The 17,642-nt window shown below is 46.7% G+C and overlaps 1 protein-coding gene across 1 annotated transcript in view; it reads right to left on the bottom strand.

Moving 5' to 3' along the window:
- Nucleotides 1–17,642, bottom strand: part of LOC117512201 (copine-9-like) — a 524,667-nt gene that overhangs the window by 29,451 nt on the left and 477,574 nt on the right. The window contains exon 18 of the mRNA XM_034172192.1: nt 7,676–7,778. Within this exon, the coding sequence (XP_034028083.1) occupies nt 7,676–7,778 (103 nt within the window). The remainder of the gene's footprint in view (nt 1–7,675; nt 7,779–17,642) is intronic.

Here is a 17,642-nt window from a genome sequence, read left to right as displayed (position 1 = left end):
CGCTCCCTGTTGTGGGTCCGTGCTACGACACCTTCCCAACAGTAAGTCCCTTCGGCTGCTCCCTTGTTTGCACTCGGGGTCGCCACAGCCAATCCAAGGTGGTTCTGCATGTTGAATTGGTACAGGTTTTACGCAAGATGCCCTTCCTGACGCAACTCCACATTACATGGAGAAATGTGGCGGGGTGGGATTTGAACCCGGAAGCTTCTGCACTGAAACCAAGTGCATTAACCACTTGGCCACCACCCCTGCCCAATAATAATAATAATAATAATAATAATAATAATGCCTAAGAGCATGCACTGGTGCCATGCAGCACTTCATCCACCACAATATGGAACCACGTTGAGTCGTGAATATTAACCATCCAGCTAGACAACATGTCCATCCACAGCCATGTGAAATATTGCATCCCATTGGCCATTGCCAGTTTCTGGTGTCACCAAAGCTGAGGTATCTGCATCCTGAATCATGCTTAGAGAAATGCACCACAAAGCAAAAAATGTCCTTAAGTAACCACTCATTTGACACCCCACCCCCATACCAGCAGTGTCAAGAAATTTTCTGAATAGACCAACTAAAAAGTTAAATCAACTCTAACTTACAAACTTAAGTTCAAACAACTTAATTCATTCAGGTTTTTTACAAATTGTAACACTTTAAGTTGGTTCAAACATTCTTTTTTCAGTGTACAGTAAGACATGAAGCACAAGGATCCTATAGACTGTTCTCCTGTGAAGGTGTTCTCCTGCAAAGGTATCAGTATCTCCAAACATCTCTGTCCATGTACATCATGACTCCATAAGCTCTTGCCAGGCATACACCAATTGTCAAGGCCTGAGACCCAGAGTCTGGGTCTGAGATAAATGAATGTCTCCACAAGCTCATTGTTTTCACTGGATACACTTCTGATGTCCAACTCCAGGAAATCATTGAAAGACTGAATATTAGTCTTGATACTGAACAATTGCAAACTCTGGCACTCCAATTACCCAATCAGCTTTTCAAGTGCTGCAATCAGGGTATCCACTGACAGTCATCAGTATTGTCCTCAAAGTCAAGGTCAGTAAAACGTTTATCACCAACAAAGACAACTGAGCCATCACTTTCCACAACCAAACCCAACACCCAGAACATGCAAGAACTGAAAAATGTAGGAGCCAGGACACATCCCTGATGAACACCATTATTCTTATAATTTTTTTACCACTGAATATTTTTCCCCTACTGCAAAGAGAAGCTTGGTTATCATCATCATAAGGTCTGAGCCGACTGCACTTCCTTAGGAGGCTCAGATCTTTCAGTGTCTGCAGAAATATGTTACAGATGTTTTATCACTCTGTGGTCTCTAGCATCATCTTCCAAAATGGTACTGTGCTGGGGCAGCAGACTGAAGGCAGCTGACATGAACAAACTCAACAAGGTCATCAGGAGAGCTGGCTCTGTCCTGGGGTTTGAGCTGGAGTCTGTGATGGAGGTGTCTGAGAGGAGGATGTTGAGGAAACTGCTCAGAATTCTAGACAACAACTCCCACCCCCTGCATGCCATACTGATGTCCTGTCATAGCACCTTCAGCTACAGACTGAGTCCACCAAAGTGCGCCACACTGTTTTGGTACCCTGGCATAATAATTTCCTTCGGGATAAATAAAGTTAAACTTATCTATCTTATCTTATAAGAAGAAGATGATCGTGGAACTGATTGCATTTCACACCAGTCTTTCATTCTGCATAACTTTAATTTTTACCTCTCAACTGACAGCTGAAGTGGCATTAGGGATGCCGAAAAGGGATGCAATTATAATACTGACAAAATAATATGGGGCTGGCCCAGTAAGATTTCTTTTCATGAGGTCCACAATACGCGTCGGTGCCCCTGAGCAGCATAATCATCATCATCATCATCATCATCATGTTCTCTCTCTTCCTGTCTGCCTGTGCTTCTGTCTGTGTGTCAGTCGATGTGATGATGTAAATACATTATCCTTTGAAAGGGATAATGTGTCTCTGAATTTACATGCTGCATCCCATAAACAGGTACGCATTTGTGTTTATTGATTGGGTGAACATAAAGACAGCAGCTTTGTGTCTCTATTCTGGTGTTTTAATATAACTAGCAGAAATACCCATAGGTTAGAATGCATAATGCAAAATATATAAATAAATAAATAAATAAACGCTGCTGTCATTTTTGTGGGTAAATGGCTATTATCAACTTTTAACATAAAGCCCCATTATCCAAAGAGAAAAGGGGCGTGGCCACTTTGATTGACAACTCATGCGTTTTTGCTGCAGTCGATTAGAGGCTGCTGACTGCTTTTTTTTTTGCACTTTATGACAATATCTGCAACATATCTTGTTGTGTGGTTAAGAAGAATAAGGGTTGTTATTGTCATTGTACATATATGAAAAACAAATGCAACAAAATTTGTCCTCTACATTTAATTCATCTTAATTACAGTGAGACACAATTCAACCACTAGGATCAGTGGGCAGCCACAATCTGGCACCTGGGGAGCAGCTCCAGATGTAGAAACATTGCCTTTACAGGCAGAGAAAAGAACAGACCATAATGAGTATGTTTTTGAAAGTGGGAAGAAACTCACGCAAACATGAGGAGAACATATGAAGTCCACACAAAAAGGAGTGGGGCATGTGTGGAATCCAACCCGAGATTTACTTGCTGTGAGGTAACAGTGTTAACCACTGAGCCACCAGCATCGTGGCTCATTTCCTAACCGATAATTTAAGACATGTGCACCTGTATTTGCATGGAGTGAAATTATTGTACTATGTAATTTTGGATGCTAAGAGTATTAACATTTTTAGTACTGCTGCTGGTTTATGGCCTTAGATCATTAATCCATGATTACTGTGGAAATAAATGTGTCATAATTTATAATGCCCACACAAAAACAAATACGTTATGAGAAACAATGCTCAGCTTCCAAAACACCCAAATCGAAGTTAGCCTGTCAGCTTGTCAGTGTTTGGGCTTCTTTTGTCCTGCCCAGGTCATGTTTGGTCTCTCCCATGCTCCATCTCTGTAACCTTATATGTGCTGTGGACACACACAGATGGACAGAGCCACTTAGGAGCATTATATATAGGATCACAGACATGTTTTACTTCAAGCAGCATGGAACACACATTCTGACTTCATGTACAACTTTTAGGCCCCCTTCACACATAACATGATTGAAGCCAACTGGTGCACAAAGGAGGAATCGTATGCCACTCATGAAAAATCGGAGCTGCCACAACTATTTGGGCATGGCACATGCAGTCTACATTTGCGTGCTGCTCATGATGGAAACACATTCAAATGGCATGCAAGATGAGGTCACACTGCCACCTGATTGTGTTCGCAGCATTCGCACGGCATGTTGAACGCAGGTCAGACATATCGTGCCACAGCTGAGGAGCTAAACAAAAGCATCGGCCATGTCACACCGTGGCCAAGTGGCGCAATCAAGGCAGCCTTCCCACCTGCAGCCAAATGTCAGTGAATCCTGGACGAATGGCCATTTGACCCACTCTTGGCCAGAGTCGGTCAAAGTCCAGGTGCCACCTACGAACATTCAACACCACTCGCGGGCATTTAGAAAAGGTGGGGCTATTCGCACAGCTGGCACGAGAGTAGAGTGCAGGCGACCAGCTTTGACCTGGCTGTGCAAATGGCGCCACATTTTCTGAGTGCCCCACGACTGTGCCGTTACCACGCAACACGTCATCCAAAGGCCTCCTCGCAAAACATGTGGCATGCGAGTGTGTCACCCACCCGCAACAAATGTCCAGCTGGAACAGTTGACTGCTGTGACCTCTGTACAAACTGAAACTGACCGTTGTCACCATTTTTGCTGTTTTTAGCCCATAACTCCAGAACACGCAGCCATAGATAGTCCAAACTATACCGTTTTAGAATTGTTATGATCAGACAAATAATGTAATATAGTTTTCAACATGACTGAAGCATTTTTACATTTTGACCTCTGTGTAATTCTTCATTGACCCCTAGCTGGCTACAGGTGCCACTGTGGGATGGCTATCATACATTTTTGGGTGGGTCATGGTACACTGAGGCTGGATTCTAAGTGTCATTTCATTACCTTACGTGGTACCGATTAGGTCAAAATTGATGACTGGTTCATAGACTATTGGCAATAAATTCAATTCTGATTTTGATTGTGACATCAAAAGCGGCACTGAGATGAAGCAAAATAAGGGCCCCTTCATACATAGTACGAATAAGTACAAATCAGGGCAAATCACGGAGGAACAGCTCATATGAGCGAACCATGAAAACACCGAGCTGACGGGCAGGTGTGAACGATGCCGATGCGACATTTTCATGCACGTGGGAACACAGTGCGAGCAGCTGCAGCATGTGTAACCACATTGCGCAGCTGCTGTGAAATAAAAAAATAAATAAAAAATACATGCCACCCACAGGATTTGAACCTGCAATTTCCAAAAGCTGACTGCCAACCAGAAACGTTACCACTGAGCTACCATCGCTGTCCTGTAAAAGGTGCGGGAAAATGCTTGATCTCAAGAAGGACATAGATGTACTTAAAAAAATACAACCACACATCGCATTTTATTGAATTTTTATGTATGTCCACATGAGGAAAGCAAGCAGACACATGTGCATGATGTTCGTGTGTGTCACCTGAAATTTGGCCGACACCTGCCGCGAGAGGGCTCTCACAGGGCACTCTCTGTCTTTCAGCCGCTGGTGTGTGCAAATAGTTGTAGCAACAGGTGTACAAGGCGTTGGAGGCAGCTACGATTTTACAAGTTTTGCTCACGATTTCTGCTTCATGTGCACTTCATACGCAATTCAACCACATTCATAGTATGTGTAAATGGGCCCTAAGATGGCACAAAAACTGAAATTAATGCAGAGTAGGATGTCATTGTGTACCTTCAACTAAGTACATTCAGTGCCGTGTAGAGCTCTAAAATCAGACTGAAATGTATCAAAGATATGAAAGTGTTCAAGTAGGACAAAAGCTGTGAGAAGATAACCTTTTCCAAAATCATGGAGATGAATTGTTACTTGGAGATTAGCTTGCAATTCTGGTCATTATGGTCTAAGTTAGGCTTCATTGATAAAGGTAGAAAAATTGTGTGTTTAAAGCCAGAAAGGATGGCTCCATTAGTTAAAGAGCTATTAACTATGGTCTAAATGAAGCAGCAGATAGTGGTTAAAACGTATTTAAAAAGGCCTGAGGGGAATAAAATCTGAGAGACAGTTGCAGGGTATCATTATAATTCATGTAAACATTCAAATAAAATTAAATTATATCACATTTATACATGCTTCTCGGTAATACAGATTTTGTTTAATGTTGTCAGCAATAACAAGATGTGTGATGTGACACAATTATATTGTGGCCACAATTTAATAACGTGGGAACATAATCATTAAATGACAGCCATGATGTGTACAATCATGACATGTGAAGTTGCTACAAAATTATTACAAAAGAAATTGCAAGCGCAAATCAACAATTTCAACCCGAATGGAAAAAGAAAACATAATCTGTCTGAGTCATAGCACACAGACACAGAGCATGACAACAAAAGTCCTGTGAACGACAGAGTGAACAACAGCGCAGCACTATGTCTCTTTTACCACCTGATTCTGTGCACCCACATTCTGTCTGTGCAGATACAGTTTCGCACCAGAAAAACTTCACTTCTCAGTCAGTCTGTCAATAGCAACATGCAAGCACTTCACACATTTGTACCTTAAAAGCACTGGCAGGTTCTATTCTTATTGACAGACACTTATGACACCCCCACATTACAATGAACTTTTCCTCATGTTTCTCTTAATAGATCAGCAACTGAATGCTACAGAGACTTCATTCTACTGTTTCCTGAAAGTACAAGTTCTTGTTTGGAAATGATCGCACACTCACCAATTATAGAGGCTGGTGAATGTAACATGGTCAAAGCAACTCTTCTCAGGCAGAGTGAGGTGCTGAATGTCTGTATGAGGCAGTGTGTGCTAACCCCTGGAGTTGCAGACCGATTGGTCCCCCCCTAAAAATTAGTCCACCTGCCTTCACTACATATGCGTCATTTGGGACCACAGCAGCACATCTAAGAGTGAGTCTCTACACCCAAAGCGATCAAAGGAATAATGTGATTATTAACCATCAGATGACAAAGTAAAACCTCTTAAATCATTCTAAAGTCAGTTTTAAGCAGAAACGAGGTGCTAATCAGTGAGTCGCTACTGATGCTTTGAAATGATGGAGGGGTTTTTAATGCAGCAGCAGCAGCTAGTCTGACTGCAGCGCTCTGATTGCTTACTCTGCCTTTTATTATGAAATAATGCTGAATTTCTGTGAAATGATTGTTATACAAAAGCCTCAGATATCTCGCTGAGATAGCTGATGACTGGAGTGCAGTTTTAAGCAGAAACAAGGTGATAATCGGTGAATCGCGGCTGACACACAGAAATGACACATGCACAGTGAAGGCAGGGTGGGCCAATTTTTAGGGGGCAGGTTAGTTGGCGACACCGGTCACACAGCACTAACGAAGGACAATGAAGCTCAAACTAAACAAGAAATCTCGACTTATGTTGACTTTCAGAGACATCATTTAACCGTTGTCCAACTTCGTACCTGCAGCTGGCACTTTGTCTGAATTTTCAAACTGTTGAAAATGTCTATGTCTATAACGAATCCCGACAACAACCTCAGTTTGTCCATATTACGTTTGCTGTCTGTCTTGATAGTTCCTTATCATTTGTGTATATTCTGTAACGTCAGCGTTATGTTTGACTGTCGTCCAATTTCATCCAACCTCCCAAGTCCGACATCTGGCACGAACGTTGACGATATCTGAACGGATCAATAACTAAAGCTCCAACGAGTTGAACGTAACATCCTTGTATCGCTGATGACTCGTCCATGTGTGGGACAAAAAGCAACGTTGTCATACAGAAACAATAGCAGTAAGAGTGTTTTATCAACTACTTTAACTATGCATGTTCCAACTGTTTGTAGCTGGCCTGCGTGTGCACACATTGTTGTGAAGACAAACAACATTTTTCACCTGTTGTCAAGACAACCAACTCCCGTACCTGCAAGTGATGCAGACATGAGGACAGCGCTGGCTGGCTGCAAGTACCTCAAAGGGGAATTACTGAAGGTATGCAAAAAAAAAAAAAAAAAACCTTCAGACTAGGGTTAACCCAGGTCCTTTAGGTACAACATCCTGGTTTGAGATTTAGTGCATTTGCAAGACAGAGCTGAAGAAACTTATAAAGACCTTTTCAAAAAGCTTGGGGTAACTCACAGTAACTTCAGAAATGCTTTTCTTTTAAATATGTCTTGGCCAGCACTTTAAAGTTTCTGTTCTTTCAATGGATTTGTGCACACAATGTCAAGAAATTTTTAATCCAAAAAAATCAAGGAAACTTATTCCTTAGAAATCCAAAGGATATTTGCCCACCAATTAAACCCCATAGATTTATCTCCCATAAATCACATGGTAAATTTACTGCTGAATGTTTCACAAATATCATATAACATAAATTGAAGGGAAAAAGCACTGCTGTCTAGTATGGCAGTCTTGTGAATTTGTTTACGCATGCATGCATGCGTGCGTGCATGTGTGTGTGTGTGTGTGTGTGTGTGTATGTGTTTACTCACATTGACCACCGCCTCTTTGGTCTGGACCATATCAGATATCACTCCATCTGTGATCATCAACAGCACAAAGTACTGAGAGCCATCTGTAATCTCAGCTGCACAGCTGGGAAAATGTGTACACACACACAAACACAAACACACACAGTAGTCAGAATAAGGTAGACATTTTGCCTGTGCACCTGAGCTGCAGACTACAAAGGAAAAGCAAACACTTTTGGTCTCGATTGTTATTCTATTGTCTGTGAGAGGCTTATGTCTTAAATACAGTACAAGGATGACTATGTGAAAGCCTAACCAACTTTAAGTAGTCAAAGTACAACCCCAATTCTAATGAAGTTGGGATGTTGTGTAAAATGTAAATTAAAAAAATAATACAATGATTTGCAAATCCTCTTCAACCTATATTCAATTGAATACACCACAAAGACAAGATATTTAATGATGAAACTGATAGGCTTTGTTGTTTTTGTGCAAATATTTGCTCATTTTGAAATGGATGCCTGCAACACTGTTGTGTGGGCCGCTGAAGAGGAGGTACTGCTGGCCCACCACCACCAGATGGCGCCCTGCTTGGAGTGCGGGCTTCAAGCACGAGAGAGTGTTGGAACTACTGGAGTGACAGCTGTCACACATCATCAACACCAGCTGTCACTCATCAACTTCATCCTCCATAAAAGCCGGACTGCAACTCCACCTCCCCGCCAAGAAATCAGCTACCATTCAGGTAATTTTCTCTGATGAACAAAACATTGAGTAATAGTCAACTTCTTTTGCAGCCGTTTTCCTGTGGTGTTTGCCTTATCTGTGAGATTGGCGTTTGGTGTGATCAGCGACGGCTTCGCTTCACACCCCAACCAGATAATTGGTTAGACAGGAGCTGCACGAGTGTGTGATTGGAGGTGGAGGTTTTCCCTCCTGGAGGAATCAAACACCGTAAGATTGTTATTGTCTGTATTTCGTTGTGCGATTCACAACATTAAATTGTTACTTTTTGGCTTATCCATTGTCCATTCATTAACGCCCCCTGTTGTGGGTCCGTGTCACGACACCTTCCCAACAGGATTTCTCGGCCAATGTCATGGATCCCGAGGGGCGTCAACCAGAGCTTGAACAGCCAATGGAAGAGCGAGGTGCACAGGCGCCAGCAGGAGGCGTGTTAGGTGAGCTGCAGCAAATTCTAACCTCTTTCACTGCTCGGTTGGATTTGGTAACCGAGCAGAATGTTATTCTCAATCGGAGGATGGAGGCTCTCACCGTCAGGGTGGAGGCGCGCGATCAAAGTGCTGCTGCAGCACCTCCTCCTGCTGGTCCCATGTCAGACACAGATGTTCCACTGGTCGTTCAATGACCCCCCCCACCGTCCCCTGAAGCATACATAAGCCCTCCGGAGCCGTACGGAGGTTGTGTCGAGACGTGCGCGGACTTCCTAATGCAGTGTTCGCTCGTCTTTGCACAGCGTCCCGTCATGTACGCATCAGACGCTAGCCGGGTGGCTTATGTCATTAATCTGCTTCGAGGAGAGGCACGCGCCTGGGCTACGGCGCTCTGGGAGCAGAACTCACGGCTCCTAACATCATACACTGGGTTTGTAAGGGAGTTCAAACAGGTTTTTGATCATCCCAATAGAGGCGAGACCGCTTCGAGCGTGCTACTGTCAAAGAGACAGGGGCAGCCAAGTATGCAGTCGACTTCCGCATCGCGGCTGCGAGGTCCGGCTGGAATACCGTTGCACTCCGCGCCGCCTTCATAAACGGACTGTCTCCGGTCCTGAAGGAGCATCTGCTGGCTAAAGAGGAACCGCGGGATTTTGACGGGCTTGTCGACCTGGTTATACGCTTAGACAACCGCTTAGAGGAACACCGTCGGGAGCAGGGCAGGGGCGTGACCGGGCACGAGCCGTCCCTCTTCCTTCCGGGTCTGAAAGGGTGACGTCGTCCCCACGCTCCACAGCCAGAGGGCCCCGTGTGGCAACAGCTCCCCCTGCTGACGAAGCTATGGACACGAGCAGGGCCAAAGTGAAACCAAACGACAGAAAAAGGAGGCTGGCCCGCGGGGAGTGTTTTTTCTGTGGCTCTAGCGGTCATATACAGAGGAACTGCCCCAAACGGTCAAACTACAACGCCCGTCCTTAGAAACTGGGCTAAGGGTGGGCCATAACACGCACGCGGGGAAGCCCCGTAGATCCGCATGAATCCCAGTCACGATCCTTAGTGAGGAGTTAACCCTTCACGCCCCAGCACTTGTAGACACGGGGTCAGAAGGGAATCTGCTGGACAGCAGATGGGCAACGGAAGTAGGGCTCCCTCTGGTGGCTCTGCCTTCACCTTTGAAGGTACGGGCACTAGATGGCACTCTTCTTCCATTAATCACACACCAGTCACAGCCCGTGACATTGGTTGTGTCTGGGAATCACAGGGAGGAGATTGTGTTTTATGTAACACCTTCTACCTCCCGAGTGATTTTGGGTTTTCCATGGGTGTTGAAATACAATCCCCGGATTGATTGGCCGTCTGGGGTTGTGACGCAATGGAGCGAAACCTGCCACCGGGAATGTTTAGGATCCTCGGTTTCACCCGGTGTGACAGCTAAAGAGGAGGTCAAAGTCCCCCCCAATCTGACGGCGGTACCGGAGGAGTACCACGATCTTGCTGACGTCTTCAGCAAAGATCTGGCACTCGCCCTTCCCCCACACCGACCGCACGATTGCGCTATCGATTTGATCCCGGGCGCTGAGTATCCGTCCAGCAGGCTGTACAACCTCTCACGTCCGAAACGCGAATCATTGGAGACCTACATCTGGGACTCCTTAGCTGCCGGGTTGACCCGGAACTCCACCTCCCCGATGGGCGCGGGTTTCTTTTTTGTGGGTAAGAAGGACAGCGGACTCCGTCCATGCATCGATTACAGAGGGCTGAACGAGATTACGGTTCGCAATCGATACCCATTACCTCTGTTGGATTCGGTGTTCACACCCCTGCATGGAGCCCAAATATTCACCAAACTCGATCTTAGGAATGCGTACCACCTGGTTCGGATGCGGAAGGGAGACGAGTGGAAGACGGCATTTAACACCCCCTTAGGTCACTTTGAGTACCTGGTCATGCCGTTCGGCCTCACAAATGCCCCCGCGACGTTCCAAGCATTGGTTAATGACGTCTTGCGGGACTTCCTGCATCGGTTTGTCTTCGTATATCTAGACGACATAATCATCTTTTCTCCGGACCCTGAGACTCATGTCCAGCATGTACGTCAGGTCCTGCAGCGGTTGTTGGAGAACCGGCTGTTTGTGAAGGGCGTGAAGTGCGAGTTCCACCGCACTTCTTTGTCCTTCCTGGGGTTCATCATCTCCTCCAACTCCGTCGCCCCTGATCCGGCCAAGGTTGCGGCGGTGAGAGATTGGCCCCAACCAACAAGCCGTAGGAAGCTGCAACAGTTCCTCGGCTTTGCAAATTTCTACTGGAGGTTCATTAAGGGCTACAGTCAGGTTGTTAGCCCCCTGACAGCCCTGACCTCCACTAAGGTCCCCTTCACCTGGTCGGATCGGTGCGAAGCCGCGTTTAGGGAGCTGAAACGCCGGTTCTCGTCTGCACCAGTTCTGGTGCAGCCTGATCCTAATCGCCAGTTCACAGTGGAAGTGGATGTCTCTGACTCAGGGATAGGAGCCGTGCTGTCCCAAAGAAGGGAGTCCGATAAGGTTCTCCACCCTTGTGCCTATTTTTCCCGCAGGTTGATCCCGGCTGAGAGGAATTATGACGTCGGCAATCGGGAACTCCTGGCGGTGAAGGAGGCTCTTGAAGAGTGGAGACACCTGTTGGAGGGAGCGACGGTGCCCTTCACGGTTTTCACTGACCATCGGAACCTGGAGTACATCCGGACCGCCAAGCGGCTGAACCCCAGGCAAGCCTGCTGGTCACTGTTCTTCGGGCGCTTTGACTTCCAGATTACATACCACCCCGGGACCAAGAACGAACGATCGGATGCCCTGTCCCGGGTGCACGAAGAGGAAGCCAAGGCCGAGTTGTCGGACCCAACAGAGACCATCATCCCCGAGTCCACTGTCATGACCACCCTCACCTGGGACGTGGAGAAGACCGTCCGGGAGGCCCTGACACGGAACCTGGACCCGGGGACCGGCCCGAGGAACAAACTGTACGTCCCACCAGAGGCCAGAGCTGTGGTTTTGGACTTCTGTCATGGTTCCAAGCTCTCCTGTCATCCTGGGGTGTGCAGAACCATGGCAGTGGTCCAGCAGTGCTTCTGGTGGGCGTCTATGGAGGCCGATGTCCGGGACTACGTCCAGGCCTGTACCACCTGTGCCAGGGGCAAGGCCGACCACAAGAGGACTTCGAGACTCCTCCAGCCCCTACCGGTGCCTCACCGCCCCTGGTCCCACATCGGCCTGGACTTTGTCACGGGCCTCCCACCGTCCCAGGGCAACACCACCATCCTCACGATAGTGGACCGGTTCTCTAAGGCGGCCCACTTCGTGGCCCTCCCGAAGCTCCCTACGGCCCAGGAGACAGCAGACCTCCTGGTCCACCACGTCGTGCGTCTGCATGGGATACCAGCGGACATCGTCTCGGATCGTGGTCCTCAGTTCTCCTCCCAGGTTTGGAGGAGCTTCTGCAGGCAACTGGGGGCCACCGTGAGTCTCTCGTCCGGGTATCACCCTCAGACAAATGGACAGGCAGAGCGGGCTAACCAGGAGCTGGAGCAGGCCCTCCGCTGCGTAACCTCCGCGCACCCGATGGCCTGGAGCGCCCATCTGGCCTGGATCGAGTACGCCCACAACAGCCAAGTGTCATCTGCCACCGGCCTCTCCCCGTTTGAGGTGTGTTTGGGGTATCAGCCCCCATTGTTCCCGCTTGTGGAGGGAGAGGTCGGTGTGCCCTCGGTCCAGGCCCACCTCAGGAGGTGCCGCCGGGTGTGGCGGCCCGCCCGTTCTGCCCTGTTGAAGGCCCGGACGAGGGCCAAGGCCCATGCAGATCGCCGGCGTTCCCCGGCCCCTGCATACCAGCCTGGGCAGGAGGTGTGGTTATCAACCAAGGACATCCCGCTGCAAGTGGAGTCACAGAAACTCAAGGACCGGTTTATCAGACCATTTCCCATCCTCAAGGTCCTCAGTCCGGCCGCAGTGAAGCTAAAGCTGCCAGCTTCACTGCGGATCCACCCGGTTTTCCACGTGTCACGTCTCAAACCCCATCACACCTCACCACTCTGCACCCCTGGACCTGCACCGCCTCCTGCCCGGATCATCGACGGGGAGCCGGCATGGACCGATGCGTCGGCTCCTGGACGTCCGTCGTAAGGGTCGGGGGTTCCAGTATCTGGTGGACTGGGAGGGGTATGAACCCGAAGAACGCTCCTGAGTGAAGAGGAGCTTCATCCTGGACCCGGCCCTCCTGGCCGATTTCTACAATTGTCACCCGGACAAGCCAGGCCGGGCACCAGGAGGCGCCCGTTGAGGGGGGGGTCCTGTTGTGTGGGCCGCTGAAGAGGAGGTACTGCTGGCCCACCACCACCAGATGGCGCCCTGCTTGGAGTGCGGGCTTCAAGCACGAGAGGGCGTCGGAACTACTGGAGTGACAGCTGTCACACATCATCAACACCAGCTGTCACTCATCAACTTCATCCTCCATAAAAGCCGGACTGCAACTCCACCTCCCCGCCGAGAAATCAGCTACCATTCAGGTAATTTTCTCTGCTGAACAAAACATTGAATAATAGTCTGAACTTCTTTTGCAGCCGTTTTCCTGTGGTGTTTGCCTTATCTGTGGGACTGGCGTTTGGTGTGATCAGCGACGGCTTCGCTTCACACCCCAACCAGATAAGTGGTTAGACAGGAGCTGCATGAGTGTGTGATTGGAGGTGGAGGTTTTCCCTCCTGGAGGAATCAAACACCGTAAGATTGCTGGGTGTGTATTCACACACCCACCACTAACTGTTTCTGTTTCTGCCAGCAGTACCGGGTCTGACTGCTGAAGACAGTGGCCACCTGGGGCGCAGGGCTTGGCGGCTCCGGTGTTCTTCAGATCCGTTGGTGGTGGAAGCTGTGTGTGATCCGGCTCTTCTCTCGCCAGACGTCTTCTATCTTCGAGCCTGCCCACACGTCACCTTGTGCATAATTGACAATCCACAATATTGTTATTGTCTGTATTTCGTTGTGCGATTCACAACATTAAATTGTTACTTTTTGGCTTATCCATTGTCCGTTCATTAACGCCCCCTGTTGTGGGTCCGTGTCACGACACCTTCCCAACAAACACATTTCAAAAAAGTTGGGACAGGGCAACAAAAGACTGGGAAAGTTGATGAATGCTCAAAGAACACCTAACTGGAAACAGGTGTGTGTCATGATTGAGTATAAAAGGAGCATCCCCAAAAGGCTCAGCCATTCACAAGCAAATATGGAGTGAGGATCACCAGTTTGTGAACAACTGCGTGAAAAAATAGTCCAACAGTTTAAGAACAATGTTTCTCAATGTTCAATTGCAAGGAATTTAGGGATTCCATCATCTACAGTTCATGTATGTAAAGGATCTTACCACGTGGGCTCAGCAACACTTCAGAAAACCACTGTCAGTTAACACAGTTTGTCGCTACATCTACAAGTGCAAGTTAAAACTAGGGATGTCCCGATCAGGTTTTTTTGTCCCCGATCCGATTCCGAGTCATCTGATTTTGAGTATCTGCTGATACCGAGTCCCGATCCGATATTTTAAAAACTGAATCAACAATGAACAAATGCTAAATACACTCAACAAAAATATAAATGCAACACTTTTGGTTTTGGATTTGCTCCCATGTCAGGCTGGTTGGATGTACTGCCAAATTCTCTGAAACACCTTTGGAGATGGCTTATGGTAGAGAAATGAACATTCAATACACGAGCAACAGCTCTGGTTGACATTCCTGCTGTCAGCATGCCAATTGCATGCTCCCTCAAATCTTGCAACATCTGTGGCATTGTGCTGTGTGATAAAACTGCACCTTTCAGAGTGGCCTTTTATTGTGGACAGTCTAAGGCACACCTGTGCACTAATCATGGTGTCTAATCAGCATCTTGATATGGCACACCTGTGAGGTGGGATGGATTATCTCAGCAAAGGAGAAGTGCTCACTATCACAGATTTAGACTGGTTTGTGAACAATATTTGAGGGAAATGGTGATATTGTGTATGTGGAAAAAGTTTTAGATCTTTGAGTTCATCTCATACAAAATGGGAGCAAAACCAAAAGTGTTGCGTTTATATTTTTGTTGAGTATATATAATATTTTCATTTTAATCACCTTATTTTATTATTTATCACTTAAACAGTGCACTTCTCCTTGAGGTAGCATGAACAATAAAGTAATAATCTACCAGACTTAAAAAATGTACAAATTTCCATGTTATTTTATTTGTCTAAAAATAAATGTCCAAGGTTCTTTATAGTAGAGAAGCTTGAATCTTCGACTGGACTGGGGTTTTGGGTATTTCCTGTTTAGGGGGAATTACTACAGGCAGATCCATGGTTGTGCGATGGGGTCTCCGTTATCCCCCATTGTGGCCAATCTGTACATGGAGCGAGTGGAGAAGACAGCCTTGACGTCTTTCACGGGCATCTCTCCCAGTCACTGGTTCAGATATGTCGATGACACATGGGTTAAAATCAAGCAACACGAGGCTGAGGACTTTACAGAACACATCAACTCGGTGGACTCCAATATCAAGTTCACACGTGAGGATGCCAGAAAACCATTTAGCATTCTTGGACTGTGATGTTACGATTGGAGAGAACAGGCAGCTCCAGACAGGGGTTTACAGAAAACCCACTCACACTGACCAATATCTGCTCTTTGGCTCAAACCACCCCCTTGAACACAAGCTCGGGATGATGAGGACTCTTCAACACAGAGCCCTACAGGTGCCCACAACTGCAGAGGGAAGGGCTAAAGAACAACAACTTGTCCGGAAAGCCCTCACAGTATGTGGGTACCCATGATGGTCCCTGGACAAAGTGCAGAAGTCCCAGAGAACAAAGAGACCAGATAGACAGGAGACGGAGACAAGAAGAAGAAGAGTGTCTCTCCCTTATTTAGCAGGAGTAGGGGAAAAACTACAGAGGATCTTCAGACAGCACAAAATCCCAGTTTACTTTAAACCAGTTAACACCTTGAGACAGAAATTAGTTCACCCTAAGGACAGGATCCCTAGTTACAAACAGAGCAATGTAATGTATTCTATCAGATGTCAGGAAAACTGTAACGAACACTACATAGGTGAGACTAAGCAACCTTTACACAAAAGGCTATACCAGCACCGCAAAGAGGGCACCAGTGGACCTCAGTCTGCAGTTCATCTCCACCTTAAAGACACTAACCACACATTTGAGGACAAGGAAGTTAAAATCTTAGCCAGAGAGAAGAAATGGTTTGAGAGAGGGGTCAAGGAGGCATTCTAGGTGAAACAGTTGAAACCCAGCCTTAACCGGGAGGGGTTCTGAGACATGCTTTGTCCCCTGTTTACAGTGGGGTACTCAGGTCAAAGCAGTTTCAGTCTTTTGTTCATGGTAATGAGTCATTCACGTCATCAGCAGAGTCGTCAAGGGAGCCATCAGGAGAGGTATCCGTCCCATCATTAGGAGGGACAGCTGCCCTGTCATTAGGAGGGTGCTAACTAGAGCACAATAGGTGCCAATGAGAGCTATTGTTTAGTCACTAGCCCATAGTCTGTCTCTCGGTAGGAGGGGTCTGGTTAGGTTTAAAACTCCAGCTTTTTGTGGCTTCTGTTTATTCTTCTCTACAAGAGTCAAGACAGAAGTCAGACTACCAGAGCAAGAATTTTAGCTGAGGAAGCTTCTGCGATTTGAAGTGAAACGTCCTCGCTTCAAGCAACCCAGTCCAGTCGAAGATTCAAGCTTCTCTACTATGGAAACCACCTGGACAACTGAGAGCCTACACAGAAAGGTTCCTTATGTTAAACAAGAAATTATCTCATCTGAAATAACAGGTGGTTTTAATTTACAGATGAAGGTTTCTAAAGAACCATTTATTGATTTAGCTATTTTAATTACAAGTGTTCAGATCAGTGGTTTCTGCCACTAGTGTCCCGTGTTTTGGCCCGATGCGTCGTTCCTATTGGATGTCACAGCTCAGAGCGTCAAAAGTTGGATTGGGTTGAACTTATGTTTTTTCTTTTGTTCAATAAAATAAAATAATAATAATAATAATAATAATAATAATGAAATTAAAAAAAAGATTGGGTTGAACTTTGACTACGTCAGCCTGCCGGCAAGCGGCAATATGCGCTCCCGTCAGAAACGTCGCTTTAGCTCGGCTTTTGACGCGATGCTTTATGACGCCTCTAAAAAGCAATGCGTCTCATTGAAAATAATGCTTTTTATAGACCGATTATTGACGCCTCTGATGCTTCCGACGTGTGAAAGGCCCATTAATCTGCAATAATGATCTTGAAATAGCACTGATCAAAATAATGAGGATAACATCTATATCGGATTCCTGATCGGGATGCAACGTCCGATTTCAATCAAGTCTGAAACCACGTGATCGGGCCCGATTTCCGATCATGTGATCGGATCGGGACATCCCTAGTTAAAACTCTATCATGCAAAGTGAAAGCCATACATCAACAACATCCAGAAACACCGCCGCCGCCTCTGGGCCCGAGCTCATTTGAAATGGACAGATGCAAAGTTGAAAAGTGTGTTGTGGTATGATGAGTCCACATTTCATATTGTTTTTGGAAATCATGGATGCCGTGTCCTCCGGACAAAACAAACCAAAAAGACCATCCAGAATGTTACCAGCACAAAGTTCAAAAGCCAGCATCTATGATGGTATGGGGATGTGTTAGTGCCCATGGCATAGGCAAATTACACATCTGTGATGGCACCATCAATGCTATAAGGTACATTCAGGTTTTGGAGCAACACATGCTGCCATCCAAGCAACGTCTTTTTCAGGG

Source organism: Thalassophryne amazonica, chromosome 6 (genome assembly GCF_902500255.1).
Source record: "Thalassophryne amazonica chromosome 6, fThaAma1.1, whole genome shotgun sequence".
Lineage (NCBI taxonomy): Eukaryota > Metazoa > Chordata > Actinopteri > Batrachoidiformes > Batrachoididae > Thalassophryne > Thalassophryne amazonica.
The sequence above is the reverse complement of the archived record's forward strand: the minus strand, read 5'-3'. Positions and strand labels throughout refer to the sequence as shown.